The following is a 20,892-nucleotide window of genomic DNA, read 5'->3' as shown; positions in this document are numbered from 1 at the left end:
ATGTAAAGGAAGATGGACAAGTGGGAACAGAGATCCAGATGGTGAGAAGGTCAGGTCGATTATAGGATAGAGTAGACTGCATTAAATGGAGAGAAAAGTTGATGGACTGTAAGGCAACCTCAAAGAAAATTAACACTTCACAACATACCAAGAGAATGAAAATCCAAGAAGAACATGGACACATCAAAATTAAGGTGTCAGGTCTGGGACCATAACAGGGTGCTTAAAAATGATGCAAGAGAAATGCTCCATTCTCTCTGGGGGAACTTATAGTTCAGAGGGAAGACTGTAATCAGCAATCACCATTCAGTGTGGTGAATGATATGAGACATCAAAGTGGGAAATGGTCTTAATTTACTCCCACTTTGTTGGCAGTGAGGTTGCTTTTGGTTCTTAGTTCTGGCTCCTTGATAACAGGAAGAGAAACAGGGCTTGGGACTAGGTTGAGGCAGGTGAGGTGGCTAGAGTGCAAACTTTACGGAGACAATCACTCTCAAGTTTGTACATGCTCAGAATCAGTATTTGCAGGACCCTGAGAGTGAGTACTTCCTTAAATTTTGTGCCTGAGGCACAAAATTTGTGTCTTACTTGCTGTTATGATAGGTCTGATCCTGAAGGGACATCAGATTCCCAAACTCTTTAGAGTCTTTTAACCCCAAATGTTCCATATAACTGACCTGTGCTTATTTTGTATTGTAAATTTGTTGTCTCAGTGGACTTTTTGAAACTTTTTGTTACTTTATAAACCAGATTTTTAACTGAAAAATGTCAATTTTGTTTGGTTTTAAATTTTAAGAATATTTTACTAGTCACCTCAGCATGAAAGCCAAAGAAGGTATTAACACACCAGTGGTTTCTCCAGATTGTAACAGAGGACAATTAGGTGCTATTTATTTATTTTTGAATCTAATCTTGAAAATGAAATCGACAAAGACAACCAACCTTTTCATTTTACATTTTCTGCTAAGTCTCTGCTGTTTTTGTTTTTTTATTGTTACAAAGCTATATATAACACAACATTTGCCAATCCAACTTTTTAGCATATGCAATTTAATGATATTAATCACATCATCTTGTTTATTATCTATCTCATATGGCATTTCTCATCTACAATAGTAAGAAAGTCTGCATTCTGTCTTGTGCGTTAATGACATACTTTTGGCAGTAATGAACTCCAAGTTGCTAGGGGAGAGCAGGGCTGGTTGTGATGGTTCAGGGTGTGTGTCAAGCTGACCGGACCATGATTCTCAGTGATTTGGCAGCTCTGTAACGATTCAGCCATTTTCCATCTTGTGACCGGATGTGGTCATCCTTGATTTTCACAGAAGGATTATTTTCCGTGACCTGTTCTTTGGTCAGTTCTTAGGAACCTCAGCATATTGACAAGTGAGGAGTGGATATCCATTAATCTTGCTGTGCTGCTATCATCCGTAATCATTGCCAAACTTCTCATCATCATAAACTGAAACTGTCGGTTCCTCCGTCTCCCCTCCCTCCTGACTCTAGTAAGCACTAATAAAACTTTGGTCTCTGTGCCTTTGCCTCTTGATATAATGTTGTTTTGATTCATGAGTTTTCATCATTGTTTTGGTTGACTAGGAGACAGCTGTTGTAATCCCTTAAGCATGGGTGCTGTTAAAAAAATGGTAGAGAAGAAAATACCTGGAATTTACGTCTTATCTCTGGAGATTGGGAAGACACTGATAGAGGTAAGGCCCTTCCCAAAGCTATTTCTTTGAAGGCTTACTGACAGGCTTCATAGAATGTATCTTTAAAATGCTGATACATTTTTAGCAGCAAATCAAACAGTGGCACTTAACTTTTATGTGAGCATCCCAACCTTGTTAGTTTACCTTGTAAGGAAGATGCCGGTTGTTTATGTGAGCATCCCAACCTTGTTAGTTCACCTTGTAAGGAAGATGCTGGTTGTTTTAAGTCCTAATTTTTTATATCTCTATGGCTCCACTTTTAGGATATGGAAAACAGCTTCTTCTTGAATGTCAATTCCCAAGTATCGACAGTGTGTCAGACACTTGCCAAGGATCCAAAATTGCAACAAGGCTACAATGCTATGGGGTTCTCCCAGGGAGGCCAGTTTCTGTAAGTCTCTTTCTGTCACATAGCACCACTTACATGGAATGGATTTTTTTTTCAATTACTCAGAGTTATTCACTTCTCTAATTCTTTTGGAAGGGAAACTAAACTAAAATATGTCCATGTAAAAAGCTTTATGAAACTTAAAAGCTTTCTTTTTTATGAAAGAATTAACATTATGTTTGGCCAAATAAGAGGAAATTTGTGAAGTTTATGATTTTGGGAACCACTGAGGATTAAGTAGCTTCATCTGTAGAACTGGTGTTTAACGTACATTTCCATCCATTAGTCAGAGCTGGGGGCCTTATCTTTTTTTTCACCTAGGAGAGCAGTGGCTCAGAGATGCCCATCACCTCCCATGATCAATCTCATCTCTATTGGGGGACAACATCAAGGTAATTTTGGCTATTTTGCTGTCTTTCTTCTTTTTGTAACCCATGTGGCTGCTATATTAGTGCAAGAAGTCAGCCATTCTCGCAGTCTTGTGTCTCCTGCTTATGATGATCAAATTAGCCAGCATTCAAAGGAGCTCTGGTAGCATAGTGGGTATGAATTGGGCTGCGGACCGCAAGGTCAGCAGTTCGAAACTACCAGCTGCTCCGCGGGAGAAAGATGAGGCTTTGTGCTCCCGTAAAGATTTACAGCCTCAGAAACCCTGTTCAGGGTCGCTATGGGTCGGAACCGACTCGATGGCACTTAACAACAACAATAACAATGAAGGAAAAGGAAAGATATCAGATTCCAGATTTAATTGATATAATTTGGTGGTGAGACAGTTGTAGCCACGTGACATGTAGTAGTTAAGGACTTAGGAAAATATAATGACTTTTTCTGTTTTCTGACATTGGCACTGTCCTGTCGAATTGGTTCAGACTCATAGTGACCTTGTATAGGATTTCCATGGAGCAAAGTTTTGAAAGTTTGAACCACCAACCTCGAGGTTCAAACCGACCTTGCTATCCAGTGTTTATCATACAGCACCACACCAGGACTCCTACTAAAGTTTAGTGCCTCACTTTTTTTGTTTATAAAATTAACAATAGAGATTAAACCTTTTGAAAAACAACAAATTTTCTATTTAAGCAGAATTACATACTTTTGGGGAAGAGAATGTCTTTGGAATAGGATTTTATCTGTGTTATGATGGATAGGATTTACAGCCTCAGAAACCCTGTACAGGGTCGTTATGGGTCAGAACTGACTTGAGGGCACTTAACAACAACCACATGATGGATAGGAGGGGCCATGGTGGCACAGTAAAGCTCTAAGTTCTAACCAAAAAGTTGGTGTTTGGAGCCCACCAGCCACTCTGTAGGAGAAAGATAGGGCAGTCAGCTTCTGTAAAGATTTAAAGCCTTAGAAACCCTCTGGGTAGTTCGACTGTGTCTTATGGAGTAACTGTGAGCCAGACTTGATGGCGTGAGTATGGTTTGGGTTTTATCTGTAATATGAGACAAATAATGATATCTGTTCCGCAGTGTGGACTCCTGGTATGGTGGTGTGACATTGTAGGATCAGCACTGAACCACAAAGTGCAAACTTACTAGCTGCTCCTCAGAAACCCTATACAGGGTCCCTATGAGTCAGAACTGACTAGATGACACACAATAACAACAACAATTCTACAGAGTGGTTGTTAGTGTTAGATGAATTATGGCCCATATGTGCTCAGAACTATTCCTGGTTCTTAGAAGGTGGTATGCTGTGCATGGGATCGCTATGAGTAGGTTCCGACTCGATGGCACCTGACAACAACAGCAACAACAACAACAACAATGATGAGGTTGATAATAGGTGTAAGTGGGTGTAGGAGAAAGGGGTGAGAGAAAGATCTCCTTTAGACAGAATCGTCAGATCCCGCTGCTGTAAGTTAAGACCTGAGACATGAGAAGGAGCTCAGCCATGTGAAGCAGCAAGAGAAGCACATCTCATGAAAGAGCAGGTGCAAAGGTCCTGAGGTATAAAAGAGTGGGAACCCCAGGAAGAAGTTTAACTTGAAACTAATTTTCAATACATTACCGATGTGAGAAATAAATCAGGGTCTGAGTCTTGTTTTTGTACTCTTACAATGCCTTACACATAGTAGGTATTGAATATTTGATTCTTGAAGAACTTTGTCTTTATTTTTTTAATTCAGTATTTTATTATTGAAGGCTATTTGTCTTTTACCCCCTGCAGGTGTTTTTGGCCTCCCTCGATGTCCAGGAGAGAGCTCTCATGTCTGTGACTTGATCAGGAAAACATTGAATGTTGGGGCTTACTCCCAAGCTGTTCAAGAACGGTATGTGTGGCTAGCTGAAAAGAACACAGAACTTGTTAATGATGCTAAAGTGACCTGCTGACATTCATGCTAACAGTGATTCCTGGAGTAGTGGCTGTTGATATTCAAATGAGGTATTTCTGTAAAAAACATTTAGAAAGTGCTAACCACAAAGAATTATTGTTAGTATTTGGAGGACTGATATTTTCTGTTGTCAGCAGCAAGGGGTTAACACACTGACATCAGCAGTCCCAACTACTTAATTATGCTTGAGTATTTAAACCTAATAGATTCACTTTTAGAGTGTGTTCCGTTTCAGTTCTTAAACTTAAATATGCAATCACAAGAACTGGGCAATTCATTAAAACCAGAATCTAGGGCTGCAGGTCTAGAAATTCTGATGGGTTAGGTCTATGTAGTTTGATAACTGGTATTTGGGATTTGCTAATAACAGTTTTCCACCATGGCCAGTTTGTCATACTGTGGTGGCTTCCATGTTGCTGTGAATCTGGAAACTATGCTACGGGTATTTTAAATACCCACAGGGTCAACCATGGTGGACAGGTTTCAGATGAGCTTCCAGATGAAGACAGACTAGGAAGAAGGACAGACAGACTACTACTGAATATTTAGTCTCTAAAAACTTTATGAATAACAGTGGAACACTCTCAGCACCAGATTATTGAATATTGAAACAAGATGAAAAGTACTAAAATATTGTCAGATACTGTGCTGTAAGATGATCTCCTCAGGTTGGAAGGCACTCAGAATACAAGGCAAGAGATGCCTCCTCAAAATACAGTTGACCGTGATGACGTTAATGGAATTTATTCTAAAAGCTTTAGCTTTTAGGCCCTTCATTTACTGCTGGAATACACTTCAAAATGAAGAGAAACAGCTATAAACATCCATTAATAATTAGAACATGGACTGTACAAAGTATGAATCTAGGAAAATTGGAAATTGTCAAAAATTAAATGGGGGGAAAAAAAAAGAAATGGAACGTATAAGCATCAATATCCTAGGTATTAGTGAGCCGAAATGGACTGGTATTGGCCGTTTTGAATCTGACAATCACATGGTTTACTATGCTGTAAATGACAGATTGAACAGGGATGGCATTGCATTCATCATTAAAAAAAAATTTCAGGATTTGTCTTGGAGTACAATGCTGTCTGTGAAACTATAATATTCATACGACTATGAGGAAAATCAATTAATACTACTATTATCTAAATTTATACATCAACCACTAAAGCCAGTAATGATGAAATTGAAGAATTCTGCCAACTTCTTCAGTCTGAAATTGATCAAACATGCAATCAGGATACATTGATAATTACTGGTGATTCAAATGCAAAGGTTGGAAACGAAGAAGGATCAGTAGTTGGAAAATATAGCCTTGGTGATAGAAATGATGCTGGAGATCACATGATAGAATTTTGCAAGACCAGTGATTTCTTCATTGCAAACCTTTTTCAGACAACATAAAAAACGTTTATATAAATGGACTTCACAGATGGAATACACAGAAATCAAATTGACTATATATGTGGAAAGAGACAGTGGAAAAGCTCCATATCATCAGTCAAAACAAGGGCAAGGGCAGACTGTGGAATAGACCATCAATTGCTCATATGCAAGTTCAGGCTGAAATTGAAGAACATTAAAACAAGTCCATGATAGCCAAAATATGACCTTGAACATATCCAATCTGAATTAGAAGATCATCCTTAGAACAGATTTGATACATTAGACACTAAAGACCAAAGACCATAGGAGTTACAGAATAACATCAAGAAAATCATATAGGAAAAGGTAATTAAGAAAACAAAAATAAGGAAAAGATCAAAATGGATATCAGAAGAGACTTGGAAACTTGCTCTCCAGCATAGAGATGTTAAAGCAAATGGAAGAAATGAGGAGATACAAGAGCTGAACAGAAAATTTCAAAGAGTAGCTCGAGAAAACAAAGTCATATATTATAATGAAATGTGCAGAGACCTGGAGTTAGAACACCAATAGGAGTTAGAACACCAATAGCATTTCTCAAGCTGAGGGAACTGAAGAAAAAAATTCAAGCCTCAATTTGTAATATTGAAGAATTCCATGAGCAAAATATTGAATGATACAGAAAGCATCAAAAGAAGATGGAAAGAATACACAGAGCCACTGTACTGAAAATAAATGGATGGTGTTCAATCATTTCAAGAGATAGCATATGATCAAGGGCCAATGATACTGAAGGAAGAAGTCCAAAGTGCACTGAAGGCATTGACAAAGAACAAGGCTCCCGGAATTGATGGAATACAAATTGAAATCTTTCAATACACAGATGAAGCACTGGAGACATTCATTCATCTATGCCAAGCAATTTGGAAGACAACTACTTGGCCAACTGACTTGAAGAGATCCATATTTGTGCCTACATCAAAGAGGTGACCCAACGGAATGCAGAAGTCATCAGCCACTATCATTCACATCTCATAAAAGTAAAATTTTGCTAAAGACAATCCAAAAATGGTTACAAGCGTACATTGACAGAGAAGTTCCAGAGGTTCAAGTCGGATTCAGATGAGGATGTGGAACGAGGGATATCATTGCTGACATCAAATGGATCTTGACTGAAAGTAGAAAATGCCAGAAAGATGTTTACCTGTGCTTTATTGATTATGCAAAGGCTTTCGATTGTGTGGATCATAACAAGCTATGGACAACATTTCAAAGAATGATGGCTCCTGAGCACTTAATTGTACTCATGAGGAACCTGTACATAGAGCAAGAGGCAGCTGTTTGAACAGAAACAAGAGAACACTGGTTTAAAATTTGCAGAGGTGTGTGACAGAGTTGTATTCTTTCACCATACTTACTCAGTCTTTATGATGAGAACATAATCTGAGAAGCTAGAATAATAAGAAAAAATGTGGCATCAGGATTGGAGGAAGACTCATTAACAACTTGCGATATGCAGATGATACGATCTTGCTTGCTGAAAGTGAAGAGGACTTAAAATACTTACTGATGAAGGTCAGAATCCAGTCTTTGGTATGGGTTGCACCTCAATGTAAAGAAGACAAAAATCCGTACTACTGGACCAATAAGCAACACCTATATAAATGGAGAATTGATTGAAGTTGTCAGACTTCATTTTGCTGGGATTAGCCATCAACACTCACAGAAGTAGCTGTCAGGTAATTAAACGACGTATTGCATTTGGGAAATCTGCTGCACAAGAACTCTTTAAAGGGTTGAAGAGAAAAGATGTCAGCTTGAGGACTAAGGTGTGCCTTACCCAACTCATGGTATTTTCAGTAACCTCTTATGCAGATGAAAGTTTGACAGTGAATAAGGAAGACATTAGAAGAATTGATGCATTTGAGTTTTTAAAATTAAAAGTACCATAGACTGCCAAAAGAACAAACCAGTCTGTGTTGGAAGAGGTACAGCCAGAATGCTCCTTGGAAGCAAAAATGGCCAGACTCCGTCTCTCATGTTTTGGACATATTGTCAGGAGGGACCAGTCCCTGGAGAATATCATATTTCATTAAGCGGTGGGTTGGAGAAAAAGAGGAAGACCCCCCCAACTAGATGGACTGACAGAGTGGCAGCAGCAGTGGGCTCAAATGTAGTAACAATTGTGAGGTTGTCGCAGGATGAGGCAGTTTCTTGTTCTGTTGTGCCTAGGGTCGCTCTGAGTTGGTCCCGACTCAATGCCACCTAACAACAACAACAGTAGTTTCATGTTGTTTGTCCTGTGTTATCTATTAACAACTCTTCAACATCTTGATGCCATTTTCTAAGGTACAACTTAATGAATGATTCACATATAGAAATGACCTCAGCTAGCTCTCTTCTCCTTTTTCTGCTGTTCCTATTCCTGGTCACCCATCTGTTATAGAGTAGAACTGTTCCATAATGTTTTCTTGGCTGTAATCTTTACAGAAGCAGACCAGCCTGGCTTCTGCAGCAACACAGAGTGCCAACCATTTGCACCACACAAGGACCTGTTGGCTCCACTAACCAAAACCAAACTCTTCGCTGTTGAATCGATTCCAACTCATAGTGGCTCTATAGGACAGAATAGAACTACCCCATGGAGTTGCCAAGCCAACTGCAAGGTCTGCAGTGCAAGCCCACCAGCCACTCCTTGGAAACCCTATGCAGACGTGCTGTCAGACAGAACTGACTTGATGGCACTGTTGTTGTTAGGTGCCATCAAGTCAGTACCTACTCATAGCGACCCTGTGAACAACAGAATGAAACACTGCCCGATCCTGGGTAAACCTCATGATTGTTGCCACACTTGAGTCCATTGATGCTGCCAGTCTGCCAATTTATCTCGCTGGGGGTCTTCCTCTTTTTCTCTGACCCTCCACTTTACCAAACATGATATCCTTCTCCAGCGACTGGTCCGAAGTCTTGCCATCCTGGCCTCCAAGGAGCACTCTGGCTGCACATCTTCCAACACAGATCTGTTTGTTCTTTTGGCAGCCCATGGTACTTTCAATATTCTCCTCCAACACTTTAACTCAAATGCATTAATTCTTCTACAATCTTCCTTATTCACTGTCCAACTTTTGCACGTGTTATTGAAAATACCATGGCTTAGGTCAAACACACCTTAGTCATCAAACTGAAATATTTGCTGTTCAACACTTTAAAAAGGTCTTGTGCAGCAGATTTGCCTAGTGCAATACATTGTTTGATTTCTTTACTACTACTTCCATGGGTAAGGAGCTCTGGTAGCGTAGTGGTTACGAATCGGGCTGCGAACCTTAAGGTCAGCGGTTCGAAACTACCAGCCGCTCCGCGGGAGAAAGATGAGGCTTTCTACTCCCGTAAAGATTTACACCCTCGGAAACCCTGTACAGGGTCGCTATGGGTCGGAACCGACTCGACGGCACTTAACAACAACAACAACAACAACTTCCATGGGTGTTGATGGTTAATCTGAGAAAGATGAAGTCTTTGACAACTTCAGTCTTTTCTCCATTAATAATAATGTTTATTGGTCCAGTGGTGAGGATTTTTGTGTCCTTTACATTGAGATACAATCCATACTGAAGGCTGTGCTCTTTGATCTTCATCAGTAAGTATGTTAAGTCCTCTTCACTTTTCAGCAAGCAAGGTTGTATCATCTGCATATTGTAGGTGGCTAATGAGTCTTCCTCCAATCTTGATGCCACAGTTTTCTTCATAGAACCCAGCTTCTCAGATTATTTGCTCAGCATATAGGTTGAATAACTATGGTGCGAGAATACAACCCTGTCGCACACCTTTCCTAATTTTAAACTATTCAGGGTTCCCATGTTCTATTCGAACAGCAGCCTCTCAGTCTATGTACAGGTTCCTCATGAACACAATTAAGTGTTCCAGAATACTCATATTTCACAATGTTGTCCATAGCTTGTCATGATCCACACAATTGAAAGCCTTTGCATAGTCAATAAAGCATAGGTAAACATCTTTTGGTGTTTTGTACTTTCAGCCAAGAACCATTGGACATCAACAATGATAACCCTTGTTCCATGTCCTCTTCTGAATCTGGCTTAAACCTCTGGAAATTCTCTGTCAATGTATGGTTGCAGCCATTTCTGTATTACCTTTAGTAAAACTTTACTCACATGGGATATCAAAGATATTGTTTGATGATTTCCATATTACGTTGGGTCACCTCTCTTTGAAATGGAAACAAACATAGATCTCTTCCAGTCAGTTGACCAGGTGTTGTCTTCCAAATTTCTTGGCAGAGATGAATGAGTGTCTCCAGTACTGCATCAGTTTGTTGAAAAATTGCCATTTGTATTCCATCTTTTCTTGGTGCCTTGTTCTTGGCAAATTCTTTCAATGCATCTTGGACTTCTTCCTTCAGGATCGTTGGCTCTTGATCATATGCTACCTTTTGAAATGGTTGAACATCGACCATTTCCTTTGGTACAGTGACTCTGTGTATTCCTTCCATCTTCTTTGGATGCTTTCTGCATCAGTCAATAATTTTTTTAAAAATAATTGCATATCACTCCTTTTTTATACTGATCTGGAAAAAAGACTTAGTACGGTTATGCTCACATTGAGTACTGGGCTCAAGTAGCAGGACCAAGCAACTGGAACATGATTCAGAAATCACAGTGCAAAAACACATTTGGAGATGATCTATAGGCATTTCACTGCTGTAGAACAGTGAGGTAGGGGAAGGATTCTAATACACAGCAGGGTAGACTCCTACCCCTTAGAAGTCAATGAGTCGGTCCCACATGGTGAAAGAAATGGCTTAGTTTCTGATGACCACATGTACTATTATTTCATCTGCCACTAGAAATCCCAGAAGGGTTTTCGTTTTGTCTTATTTATGTATTTTTTTCCTTTTTGTAAAAATGCATAAAATAAACATTCAGGGTTGATCTCAACCTTCTGGAGTCAGGGAGGAAATAGATTTAAAAAGATTCCCACGCAGGTTGTATTCATCTTCCACTGGAATGACTAGGGGGTGCCCCAGACAGGCCCACTGGCCCCTGCCACCAGGAATAGGCTCTCTTATTCCCTTTATTGGTGGTAACCTAACACGGTTCCTCCCTAAGCAGGTCCTAGGTAAACAAACCCGAGTCACTACCTGTCACTTTTTTTGTATGAGAGGAGTCTTCCTCAGGCCCTGGGCTGGGGACCATGCCCCAGAGGTGTCATTCAGACTAGGCTGTATAAAGGGAGAGGGTGCAGGAGACAAAATGACTGAAATGGGAGCCTGCAGCCCCCCACCTGCAACTACAATGGAAGATGCCTACAGAAGTGGTCAGTGTGACATGTACTGGGAGCAGTGCAGAGAAAGGGGACGGGCAGGGAGGGCGCTCCTGTGAACAGGAGTCAGTCTGCGTGCCTTCATTTTTTGATATTGCCCTGGGCAGCCACAGCTTCATCCCCAGAAACTGCATGACCTTGATGGGCTTCAAATTCTTGTCCAACTCAGAGACAATGGGAATACCAGTGGGCAGGTTCAACTCCATGATAGGCCTCTTTAGAGAGACCTTCCAGATGTTTGACAATGCCCCAAAGGCTATTGCCATGGCCTGCAATCAGGGCCCGTTTCCCCTCCTTGATCTGAGGAACTATTTGTTCATTCCAAAAGGATAGGGCTCTGGCAGTAGTATCTTGGAGACTCTCACAGGATAGTAGCTGATCTTCAGCGAGGTCTACATACCTTCGATCCTTACTGATGTTGCTGTAGAAGGGGTGGTCTGGCTCCATCAGTGGTGGTGGTGGTGGTACATCATAGGAATGCCTCCAGATCTTTACCTGGGCCTCGCCATGTTTGGCTGCAGTTTCTGCTTCATTGAGGCCAGTCAGACCCCCATAGTGCCACTCATTGAGGCACGAAGTCCTCACTACTGGCAGCCACATCTGGCCGAACACATCCAGAACCATACAGAGGGCTTGAATTGCTCTCTTCTGCACTGAGGTGAAGCAGAAATCAAACTCACAGCCAGCATCTCACAGCGCCTGTCCTCCGCGCTGCGCCTCCTCATGCCCGGTTGGGCTCAGGTCGACGTCATACCAATCACTGAAGCGATTCTCCAGGTTGCAGGTGCTCTTGCTGTGGCCGAGGAGCACTAGCCGGTAGGTGGCCATGGCGGTAGGGTTGGGATACCATGATAACTTGGGTTCATGGAGATTCCAGAATCATCATTCAGTAATTAACCCAGAGAATTATTCAGTGCCTCAAGTCAAGGCTTGAATTCTTTCTTCAGTTCCCCTAGCTTGAGAAATACTGAGCGTATTCTTTCCTTTTGGTTTTCTAACTCCAGGTCTTTGCACATTTTGTTATAATATTTGATTTGTCTTCTCGAACTGACCTTTGAAATTTTCTGTTCAGCTCTTGTGCCTCATTTCTTCCATTTGCTTTAGCATCTCTACACTGGAGAACATGTTTCAGAGTCTCTTCGGATATTCATTTTGGTCCTTTCATTCTTTCTTCTCTTCTTAATGACCTTTTGCTTTATTCCTGTATGATGTTCTTGATGTCATCCCACAACTCTTCTGATCTTTGGTCTTTAGTGTCTGATGTATCAAATCTTCTTCAGATCATCTCTAAATTCAGATGGGATATATTCATGGTCATATTTTAGCTTGCGTGGACTTGTTTTCATTTTCTTCAGCTTCAGTCTGAGTTTTCATATAAGCAATTGATGATCTGTTTCACAATCTGCCCCTGGCCTTGTTTTGACTGATGATATGGAGCTTTTCTACCATCTCTTTCCACAGATGTAGTCAATTTGATTTCTGTATATTCTGTCTGGTGAGGTCCACGTACGTAGTAGTCTTTTGTGTAGTTTAAAAAAGGTATTTCAAATGAACAAATCATTGGTTTTCCAGAATTCTATCATGTAATTTCCAGCATGATTTCTATCACCAAGGCCATATTTTCCAACTACTGATCCTTCCTCTTTGTTTCCAACCTTTGCATTCCAATCGCCAGTGATTATCAATAATACATCTTGATGACATGTTTCAATTTCAGACTGAAGAGGTTGGTAGAATTCTTCAATTTCATCCTCACTGGCTTTAGTGGTTGGTTTGTAAATTTGAATAATCGTGCTGTTAACTGGTCTTCCCTGTAGGCGCATGGATATTATTCTGTCACAGACAGTGTTATACCTCATGACTGATCTTGATAAGTTCTTTTTGACGAGTGCCACGCCATTTCTCTTCCATTTGTCATTCCCAACATAGTCAACTATGTGATTGTCAGATTCAAAATGGCCAATACCAGTCCATTTCAGCTCATTAATGCCTAAGGTATCGATGTTTATACATTCCATTTCATTTTGACAATTTCCAATTTTCCTAGACTTGTACTTTGTACGAATGTTCCGTGTACGAATATTAATGGAATTTTACAGCTGTTTCTTGTCATTTTGAGTTGTGCCCCATCAGCAAATGAAAGTCCCGTGGGCTTTACTCCACATCAAAGTCAATTCTACTTTGAGGAGGCAGCTCTTCCCCAGTCGCGTTTTGAGTGCCTTCCAACCTGAGGGGCTCATTTTCTGGCACTGTATCTGACAGTGTTTCTCTGCTATTCATGAGGTTTTCAATGACTAAATATTCGAAAGTAGTTGTCTCTCCTTCTTTCTAGTCTGTCTTCGTTTGGAAACTCATCTGAAACCTGCCCACTGTGGGTGACCCTGCTGGCATTTAAAATACCTGTGGCATAGCTTCCAGAATTGCAGCAACACACACGTCACCACAATATGACAAACTGATAGACATGTGTTGATTGATGGTTGTTGTTGTTGTTGTTGTTAAGTGCCGTCGAGTCGGGTCCGACCCATAGCGACCCTGTACAGGGTTTCCGAGGGTGTAAATCTTTACGATTGATGGTACTAAACAATAAATCTTTACAAAAGCAGACTGCCATATCTTTCTTCTGTAGAGTTGCTGGTGGGTTCAAGTTGCAGACATTTAGGTTGGCAGATGCGTGCTTAACCAGAGCACCACCAGGGCTAAGCTGTCTTGGTATCAACAGTGCCACCTAAGGGTCAGAGCAGGAAGCTACGATGCTTTGCATTTCCCTTGTTTTCCTCTCTGGCAGCTCATGAATGGCATTGTGCTTTTTACTCTTTCCTTGGTTTTGACTAGTTAGTGTATATCCTACATATTCTCTGTTCTAGACATGTTTGGTGTCTTCAACTTCCATTCTTTCCACTCCAACTTTTGTCCAGATGGCCTCAAATCCATCATTTTCTCTTGTTTTGTTTTTGTTTTTTTGTGAATCAAAACACAATTCTTGGCCCAAAGAACCATTGTCATTGTTATATGCTGTTGGGTTGGTTCCAACTCAGCGACTACAAGGTTTTCGAGGAATGGCTTGTGGATTTAGACTGTCTACTTTGTAGTTGGTGTGGCGCTGTGGATTAATGTGCCAGACTGCAAAGCTGTTTTAACTGCAAGGTCGGTGGTTGAAGCTCACCAGCTGCTCCTTGGAAACCCTATACAGGGTTACCATGGGTTGGAATCGACTTGATGGCATTTAACAACAACAGTCCAGTTGTTGGACTATAGCACTACACCAGGATTTCATAAACCATGAGAATCATTGCTGTTAAATGCTGTTGAGTCATTTCTGACTCGTTTCCGAAGCTGTAAATCTTATTGGGAGCAGAAAGCCTCATCTTTCTACTGCAGAGTGGCGGGTGGGTTTGAACCACTGATCTTGTGGTTTATGGCTCAGTGTTTATCTCATAGCGCTACCTCACTCCCATAAGGATCATTAGAGATTATAATTGAACACTGAATAGGAAGAAAAGTCACACGTGGATTCTGATTAAAATAGTATTGTCTTTTTGCTTTGTTGATGAAGAGAAGTGTTTAATTTTTATGAGGTCCCATTTATTTGTCATTTGCTGCTTATGCTTTTATTGTTTTATCTTCTGGTCCATTATTTAAACTAGGCCCAGCAAGAACTGCCTGATAGTTTCTTCTAAGAATTTCATGATTTTAGTTTTCACTTTTAGGTCCTTGATCCATTTTGAATTGTTTTTGTGTGTGTGTGTGTGGTACGAGGTGTGGACCCTGATCCAGTCTTTTGTATGTGGAAATGCAGTTTTCTTACCATCATTTATTGAAGAGACATTTCCTCCTTCCCATTGGATGGACTTAGCACCCTTGTTGAAGATTAGTTGGCCATGGCTGTGTGGAAACCACCAACTCTTGAAGCTTTTCCTTTATTTTTCTAGCTATATATGCTTCCTTCTTGCATCTCTAAATCCTACCCCTTTTTCAATGCCACTTCTTTCATAGTTGGTCTGTCATCCAACATCAGTCCGTTCCATTTGGCCAACACTACTGACCATGTGCTCTAAGCTAGGAGTTTATGATTCTGTTGGGGAGAGAAAGGGAACCAACACTTCTTACATGATAAGTGATGTTGCTAAACACCGTTGAGTCGGTTCTGGCTTGTAGCTACCCCTGCATAGGGTTTCCAGGGAGTGGCTGGTGGGTTTAAACCACCAACCTTGTGGTTAGCAGTCCAGTGCTTCTCCTCCAGCGCCACACCAGGACTCCTGATAATTGATAGTAATACTAAAACAAAATGACTAGATTTGTACTAATACCATTATCTTATCAGTTCAAAGTTTGATATTTTAAAATCAGTGAAACTAAGAATTTAAAAGGTTTCAAAATAATTATGAACAAGTTCTAGAATGCTGCTCTGACCGCTGCTTCCTATGCTCTAGTGCTGTCTGCTACTGAGCATGAGGAGCTTCAGTCATCTCTGATGTCGCTGGTCCCACTGGGCCTGCGTGCTCTCCTTCTCCGGAGCACCACTGTCTCTGGCCTGCTGATCCTCCACTCTGACTGGGGAGCTCCTATTGCACTTTTGGTTTCTCTTCCTGCCAACTGGTTCTAATTCTTCCACTTCCCCAAAGGACTTCTCCCATTAGATCCATGCTGTTTTGCTTTTATTGTTTCCTCCCTCCCCCCTTTTTTTGTTGTTGAGGGTGATACTATGTAGATACAGGAAGTAAGTATAAACTAGCTGTTGGGGTCCTATTTTGGGAGGGAGAGCTGGAAAGGAATGAGGAGAGAAGTTGGAGAGAAAGTAAATCAATAAACAAATCATTGACTTGTACTGGAAATAATAGTATTGTAACTACCAAAATACTTGTCTTATGGTATTTAAAAATGGTATGCTACAATGGTATGAAATGCCAGAATACTAAAAACTGATGTCATGGCTGAATAGTATGATAAATGCTTTTGTAATTAAGATGTGAGACAACCAGTCCCGTCAGACGATAGTAATCGATGGAGAAACTAAAGGTGAATAAAGAGGAGAGGCGGAGGGGACGTTTGAGGTGAGTCTTGGAAGATGGGTAGAAAGCAAAGGAGGTGAGATTGTGGGGATTGGATGGTCTGCACCATGCTCTGGGGTCATAAAAAAGTATGGTAAAGTCTAGTGCAATTAAGAACCAACTCCTAAGGAATCCTTTTCCTAAGCCACTGGAGCTTGCTACACTGTGCTGAATAGCTAGCCCTTCCTTTAGGTGTCACCTCCATTTGTTTTTCTTCCTGCAGCCTGGTCCAAGCAGAGTACTGGCACGACCCCATAAAGGAGGATGCATACCGCAACCACAGCATCTTCTTGGCAGATATAAACCAGGAGAGGGTAAGCACCCAGACCACACTGCCAGTCTTGTATTCATTTTTTTCTATTCAGGGCATCTTAAACGAAATCAGCAGTGACTGTTTCCCAAAATATGCTGAGCAGATACCAGGAAACAGTTCTATTTTTTGAGAGGCAGTGTTTATGAGATCTGGTTCCTTTTAGGGAAGTTAAATGATTTGACTTTTCCCCCTTAATTCCTTTCTCTTGTCTAGTGTTGAAGAAGCAGTATAAATTTATTTGTTTGCTGTCAGGATTAAGTAGAAATTTCCAGCTACTGCCTGAATTAGGGAAGCCTTCTTGATGGGTCCCTTTTGGGACTTTTCTCAGAAAAGAGATTTTACCAAGTGCTGAAGGAACTGAGTATGTTGCAGACTTGGTATTGGGGATTCTGGTAAACTAGATGGCTCAGTATTGTATGAGACTTATTTTGAAGGATTTTTTTCTTTTTTTTTAGATAGAAAATGTTAAGGACAGTAAAAAGAGGGAGAAGAACACAGACTGGTATTGCACAAGTGCCCAGAATTTGCCGTTTGTTACTTGATTTTGGCTTTCACTGGCAAGGACTTTCTCTTGAGTGCGCTGTGGCAGATTCATGATTGCACTGGGATACCATGGTTGGTGGTGAGGTTGTAGCCATTAGATAGTGGGCGGAAAAGGCTGTAAAATGTATACTCTGAGCAGTGAGCTGGCAAAGCAGCCAGACCCATGGGGAAAGAAACATGGTGGCCCACAGACAGGGAGACCTGCACACCAAGAAAGAGACTCCACGGAATCTAGTGGCTATGTCACGGAGGTGCTTTTTCTTCAGGGTGTCAACGAGACCTACAAGAAAAACCTGATGGCCTTGAAGAAATTTGTGATGGTGAAATTCCTCAATGATTCCATTGTGGATCCTGTGGATTCTGAGGTAAGACACTACGTAGGACACGACGTGCCAGGAGACCAGAGGAGTAAATGACTTTCAAATATAGCTTCCTGCTGGAGACAGACTTCACTCCCTTCCACCAACCTTTGTGTAGGGCAGGAGTTTTTTATTCAAGGTCCAACGTTCATACATGGGTCGCTGAAAGTTGAAACCCTCCACAAAAATCCACTGCCATTGTGTCGATTTGGGGAAAGGGTTTCCTAAGACTAAATCTTTATGGGAACAGACACATTCATCTTTCTCTTGCCAAGCAGCTGGTGGGTTTAAAACACCAACCATGTAGTGATCATTCCAATGTTTACCCACAGAACCACTAGGGCTCTTAACCGCTACGAAAGTGTATGTAAAATTATGTAATTGTATTCTCTGTGGAAGGGTCTGTAATTTTCACTGGATTCTCAAATGGACCCATGACACAAAAAAGATCAGAACCACTAGCCCAAGATCTGTAAGCTTGGCATTTAAGGACTACCTTGATGTAGCGTCATCTTTTCTTTTTAGCCTCATCTTCCACTTCCCACTGTGCACTACTGAAGTGTCCAAACTTGACATGTGCTGTTATTCCTGCATGTCTTTGTTCCTGCTCTTCCGTCTCTACAATGCCTTTTCCTGGCATTTCCATCTGATGAGCTTCTTACTCACCTGTCAAGGCCAAACTTAAATCACCACTCATCCCCACCCCCAGGATGCTACCCTTTTTCAAGCAGAACTGCTTCCTATTTTGTAAAAGCATCAGCTATTAGAGCACTCTTCATATTATATAACATGTCAGGGGTGGGCTAACCATGACCCATGTGCCAAATCCAGCTTACCACTTGTTTTTGTATGGCCCATGAGCTAAGAATGCTTTTACTTTTTTTAATAATTCAAAAAAACCTCAAAAGAATATTTTATGACATGTGAAAATTATATGAAATTCAAAGTTTGGTGTCTATAAATAAAGTTTTATTGGAGCACAGCCATGCCCATTCTGCACATATGGCAGCATTGAATAGTTGTGACCATATAGCCCTTACAGCCTGAAATGTTTTGTCTGGCTTTTATAGAAGGTTTACTGATCCTTGTGCTATACAATTAGTTGTTTATAAGTCTCATTAGGCGTCTTGGAAATAGGTACCATATATGCATCTTTGAATGTCTAGAGTTTGGCACAGGGATTTACACAGTAAATGTAGAAAGCAGAAATTCTAGCAAATGGAAAGATGAACTTCTCCCTCCGGACCCATCCTTAGAGTTCACTCGACACATATTTATTAGTTTTCCCTTCTTGCTATATATATTGCTGTCTGTTTAGTTTGTTGGTGGTCTTAGCTATGAGCCAGTCTCAAATTAGTTTGGCAGTATGGGGTATGTGAATGACCTGACCTTGTCTCTTTCTCCCCTCCTTCAGTGGTTTGGATTTTACCGAAGTGGCCAAGCCAAGGAAACCATCCCCTTACAGAAGTCTACCTTGTACACAGAGGTAACTGGGAGGACAGATTTGTTTTAGGAGGGTGGTGGTGGTATTGTTGTCGTTCAGTGCCAATGAGTCAGTTCTGACTCATAGTGATCCTGAATAAGGTTTCCAAAGAGCGGCTGTTGAGTTTTTAAACTGCTGACCTTGCAGTTCAAACTGACCTTGTGGTCCAGTGCTTATCCTACAGTGCCACACCAGAAGGGTAGCACTGCTTTTTTAGCTCCTAGTTCCTGAAGCTACTAGGTCCTTTGTTGGTAGAGAGAGTCACCAGAATACTGGGTCCTCCTGAGGCATCTGACTCAGGCCTCATGTGGGTGAGGTCGGTTAGGCTGTTGATTGCATATGAGGTACTGTTTATAGAAATCCTGAAGACGAAAGGCACTGTGCCTCATGGTTTTACTATTCAAATTTACTCAACAGCCACAGCATTGGATTCCTTCCTGTACTTAAAAAGGTTGAGAAATGACTTCCTTTGTCGAGGTGCACTCTGGTATAAATCCAAGGAGGCCCCAATACAGAATGAAGAGAGAGGTTACTTTTATAAATCAAATCAATGTGGAGGTTGCATACAGCAGTGCTTAGCATATGACTAGTGGTCAGTAGTGTATCAATGGTTCAATCTTGCCTTCTCCCATATATGAGACCTGGGACTAGTCCCTGGCCAACACATGTGTCACTGGAGGTTTGCCTGTGGCTGTGATGCTGTACACGTTTCAGTGGTGTGCCACACTCAGATTAGGAAAAGGCTTAGTGAAAACAGTGTGGCTCATAATAATGTCATGCATTGGGGGCTAACTTGACAGCAGCTAACAGTAGATGTGGAAGTCAGTGTTAAGATGCTCCCATTTAAATAGAATCTGGCCAGCTAAGCTCCTCCTGTAGGAAGTTCAGTAAAAACAAGAGCTGTAAGGTTTTTTATGGTTTTCTTAAGCAGCATTTTGCCACCTCTAATTCTGGGCATTTTCATCCTCTTGAGGGTTTGCTATTATAGACTCCCTAAAATGCACAAATGCTGCATCTGGTATGTTCAAGTTCATTGTTGCAGCTACTTTGTCAGTCCATCTCATTGAGGGTCTTTCTCTTTCACTGACCCCTCACACTACCATCTCCAAAATATGTGCGTCGAAGTCTTGCCAGCCTGGCTTCTAAGGAACATTCTGACTGTACTCCTACCAAGACACGAATTTTTTGTTCTCTTGGCAGTCCGTGGTGAATTCAATATTCTTCGCAAATATTTTAATTTAAATGCATCAGTGCTTCTCATGCATGAGATCAAGTATACCTTAGTCCTCAAAGTGCCATTGTTGCTTTTTAACTCTATCAAGAGGTCTTTTGCAGCAGATTTGTCCAGTGCGAATATGTAATTTGTTTTTCTTGGCTGTTGCTTCCATGGGCATTGATTGTGGGTCCAAGTAAAATGAAATCCTTCACAACTTTAACATTTTCAGTTCATCATAAATAGAAGAGGAAGTTAAGGTGTGATAAGAGTTTCAGAAATTACAACTGAGAACTTCCTTCTTGTGAAACTCGGATGGTAACCTCATCAGAACCATTCTGGCATTGTGGAGCTGTTTAAAGGGACTTCAAAAAAGTTTGTGAGGAAATTTCATTATATTGTAATTTTATTTTTCCATGGACTTTTTAAATGCCTCTAGTGGTTCTGTGCCACCCAGCCTGTGAGGAATGACATTTTTCACTGCAGGGTGTGGTTTGGTAGCTAAGGGTTATATATGTTTAACTCACCTGTCTACTGTTCGTTGTTTTTTTCCACTTAATTGACATCTTGAGGCAGATTTGTCTGTGGCTTGCCCACCTGTGTAGTAAGCTTTTCAGAAAGCAGAATGTAAAACTTACATATAGAACAATCTCAACTACATTTATTATTGTTGTTGTTGTTGTTGTTAAGTGCCGTCGAGTCGGTTTCGACCCATAGTGACCCTGTACAGGGTTTCCGAGGGTGTAAATCTTTACGGGAGTAGAAAGCCTCATCTTTCTCCCGC

General features: G+C 41.0%; 2 protein-coding genes and 1 pseudogene across 2 annotated transcripts in view; 1 reads left to right on the top strand and 2 right to left on the bottom strand.

The window, feature by feature from the left end:
- PPT1 (palmitoyl-protein thioesterase 1) overlaps positions 1-20,892 on the top strand; it is a 42,976-nt gene that overhangs the window by 5,019 nt on the left and 17,065 nt on the right. The window contains exons 2-8 of the mRNA XM_006867584.1: positions 1,600-1,709; positions 1,973-2,100; positions 2,419-2,489; positions 4,273-4,375; positions 16,421-16,511; positions 17,320-17,418; positions 18,827-18,898. Of these exons, the coding sequence (XP_006867646.1) occupies positions 1,600-1,709; positions 1,973-2,100; positions 2,419-2,489; positions 4,273-4,375; positions 16,421-16,511; positions 17,320-17,418; positions 18,827-18,898 (674 nt within the window). The remainder of the gene's footprint in view (positions 1-1,599; positions 1,710-1,972; positions 2,101-2,418; positions 2,490-4,272; positions 4,376-16,420; positions 16,512-17,319; positions 17,419-18,826; positions 18,899-20,892) is intronic.
- Positions 11,041-11,974, bottom strand: LOC102812033 (annotated as a pseudogene).
- Positions 20,664-20,892, bottom strand: part of CAP1 (CAP, adenylate cyclase-associated protein 1 (yeast)) — a 14,376-nt gene continuing 14,147 nt past the window's right edge. Inside the window, exon 10 of the mRNA XM_006867605.1 lies at positions 20,664-20,717. Within this exon, the coding sequence (XP_006867667.1) occupies positions 20,664-20,717 (54 nt within the window). The remainder of the gene's footprint in view (positions 20,718-20,892) is intronic.

This window comes from Chrysochloris asiatica, unplaced genomic scaffold (assembly GCF_000296735.1).
Source record: "Chrysochloris asiatica unplaced genomic scaffold, ChrAsi1.0 scaffold00106, whole genome shotgun sequence".
Taxonomy (NCBI): Eukaryota; Metazoa; Chordata; class Mammalia; order Afrosoricida; family Chrysochloridae; genus Chrysochloris; species Chrysochloris asiatica.
Note: the sequence above shows the minus strand (reverse complement) of the source record. Positions and strands in the feature narration are given on the sequence as shown.